We start from the raw sequence: 2,823 nt of genomic DNA on the forward strand, positions 1-2,823 counted from the left end.
CCCAGGTGTTTTCTGTTCCCTCATTAGTTTTCTGTGTATTTAAGCTCAGTCTTGTCTCTGTGTCATTGTCGGATCATTGTTCTGTCTACCTGGTCATGTCCTGTCCTATGTTGTTTGTCTACCTCCAAGTCATAGTGAGTTTCTGCTGTATTTTCAGCCTCCTTGAGTTATTTTATTAAAGACCTCGTGCTTTTTTGATTTTTGACATCGTCCTGTGCCCTGGGTTATTTTGTCAGCCCTGACACCTTTATTGGGTAACTAGAATCAAATTATTATTCAATAGTAACTCAACACTATATTTATAACCAAAAGAATGCAACTAAATTTTGGTGTTATTGGTTAATTGCAATAAAATATAACTTTAAAACTGTCCAAATTACCTACTACTTATTTTGGTGTTACATAGTGAATTGTAATACATTACCAGGTAAGTGCTACATTATTGCATACAATTAAATACATAGTAAAATTGTACCCTAATTACCACATAATTACATGGTAATAAGGTAGTAATTACATTTAATTACATTTCTTTATTACCTTGTAATTATATGATAATAAGAGCAATAAGGGTACAGTAAAAGAAAGTGTTACCCATTTTTAATAGTCATACACATCATTTCCACAATGTTACCCAGAATCCCTTGCTTAGAAAATTCTGGCATGAGGTGGAAGAGGGTTGGGTTTTCCAGAATATTTTTTTCAACACTGCATGGTGTTAAATAACAACACTGTTAAGTGTTATTTAACTCGTAACAGTAGGCGGAGCTTATTTAACTCTAGAGTTGAGACAACACTGATAAAGTCAACTCAGTGAATTAACACCAACACTGGATGTCAGTTAATTAAGAATTTTTGAAAATAACACTTTGGGAGTTGAAATCAACTCTGAAAAGTTCAACACTGAAATTTGAACACTTCCAATTTTGCTGTGTGGGGGAAGGGGGTGTGAGGGCGTGCGGGGGAGTCTAGGCGAAAGGGGAGGGTGGGTGTGGAAACAGCGAGGTGAAGGTGAAACACCAGGTGAGGTGAGTTTCTGTAGACGCTGAGTGATCAGAAGGTGGAAGGGGCGTGGTCCTGCTCCTGTACTTCACTTATTAACTTCATCTGTTGTTCATTTGTCTCACAGCAGAGCAGATAAATTCCTTTGTCCGGATTTGTCGCATGTTTGCACTGTGACTCAGACCTTCCTCTCAGCAGTGTGTTTGTGTTTACGAGGTGTAAACCTCTAATGATGTAATAACAATCACTTTCTTATTGAGGTGTCGCTGATGGTTTTATAGAAAACAGCTACAGAACCACATACCGCACAGACTCCTCACTGAGAGCTAATGGCTCTTTTCATGAAGCGTCTAATTTGATATGAAGGTGAAGCACAGACTGGATTTGTGGAACACCTTCTGCAGGACACATGCCTGGTCTTTGATTGCACACAAATGGGAAAAGAGACGGGAAATATAGAAGAGATTTGCAAACAGACTTGATTTAAAGCCTAGCATTCCTTGAAGGAGAGTTTTAAACTATCATCAGAGAAATGTCAGAGTTTTAGCCTTTTCAGTAAAACATTAAGAATAGTGCTATATGCAATGTTAGCCCTCAGAGTAATTCAGAGCAAACACTCAGGCACACTGAATTTCTGGACAGTTTTCATAAAATTAATTGAGTTAATCCATTTTTTTTAAAGTCAGCTGGCTTTTCGCCTTTTTGCAGCGAGTAATAAAAATTGAAACAAAGTCACAATGAAGGAGAAGTACAAAGATCATTTCACCTGCAGCCTGGGCTGTTACAGAGGGGCAGTCCTTAAAAGGAAATGGGAGATGCAGGATTGGCTGAGGCAGCAGACCAACAAACCGCTGGATTGGTCGGACGAGCTCCAGTGACCTGTGAGGAATGGAGAAACTTTCCAAATAAGGAAGAGAGCTGTGGGAGCTGACCTTTATAACACAAACGAGAGCTGGAGGAAAGAATGGAGAGATGAAGAGATCAGAGCAAAGGCAGAGTGAGGGTATTTTGGAGCTGACAACATGGAAACTGGCCTACCTTGCTGACAGAAATTAGCATAGTGTGTTAAACAATGAGAAATGCACAAATTATTCAAAGGTAAGCATTTATTGAAGAAATTCATATTACCCATCACAACCTTTTATGTCACTTTAAAACTCGGCTAATGTTAAGAAAAATTAGGCTATAAAAACAACATAAATTTGACCGGTATTTTTGTGTTTATTATGCTCAATTAACTGTTGTGGCCATCTTGAATTGGACTGACTCCAAAGGTTAATAAGTAAGTAAAGTTTATTTATGTAGCACCTTTCACAGCTCAGAAACCACAAAGTGCTTTACAAGATATAAGACATAAAAACACAGGAAATAAAACAGAAGAAGAGATAAAACAGCACACAATGTGACAAAAAAACAACAAAAGCAAAATGATTAACTAGAAGCAGTCGGAGAGTGCAAATCTCCGCCAAGACCAATTTCCCCCATCCTGTAAGAGTTAATGCGCAAAAGCAGAGATGGAAACACATTTGCAAAATAAGTTCTGACGTAGYGAACATTTAAGCAGGCAGTATGCACGGGATTTCTTCTCGGTGGAGTYCTACGTGAAAAAAAAAGGTTAGACTCGTCACCCAACGTTATTCATCGTCAAACTGGTGTCGGATTAAGCTCCTAAGTTTTCATCAGTCACATTTCACCATGTAAAACGTCTGTTTTATCCCCTTTTATGAGTTTGTAATGGTTTGACTCTGATCAGCTGTTCCGGACAATGCAGGTTCGGCTCGGCTGCAGCAGGACCCTCGTCCCGCTGTCGGTGTGTTCTGT

The 2,823-nt window shown here is 38.9% G+C and overlaps 1 protein-coding gene across 6 annotated transcripts in view; it reads left to right on the forward strand.

Annotated features, from left to right (window-relative positions):
* The window catches only part of palld (palladin, cytoskeletal associated protein), a 126,827-nt gene that overhangs the window by 80,715 nt on the left and 43,289 nt on the right, over nt 1–2,823 (forward strand). The window contains exon 1 of one of the 6 annotated variants that reach the window (XM_014020535.1): nt 2,005–2,100. The exons of the other annotated variants lie outside the window; for them this stretch is intronic. Coding sequence (XP_013875989.1) covers nt 2,075–2,100 — 26 coding nt within the window. The 5' untranslated portion in view covers nt 2,005–2,074. Of the gene's footprint in view, nt 1–2,004; nt 2,101–2,823 lie in introns of those variants that run through there. 6 annotated transcript variants of the gene reach the window in all.

This window comes from Austrofundulus limnaeus, unplaced genomic scaffold (genome assembly GCF_001266775.1).
Source record: "Austrofundulus limnaeus strain Quisiro unplaced genomic scaffold, Austrofundulus_limnaeus-1.0 Scaffold256, whole genome shotgun sequence".
NCBI lineage: Eukaryota > Metazoa > Chordata > Actinopteri > Cyprinodontiformes > Rivulidae > Austrofundulus > Austrofundulus limnaeus.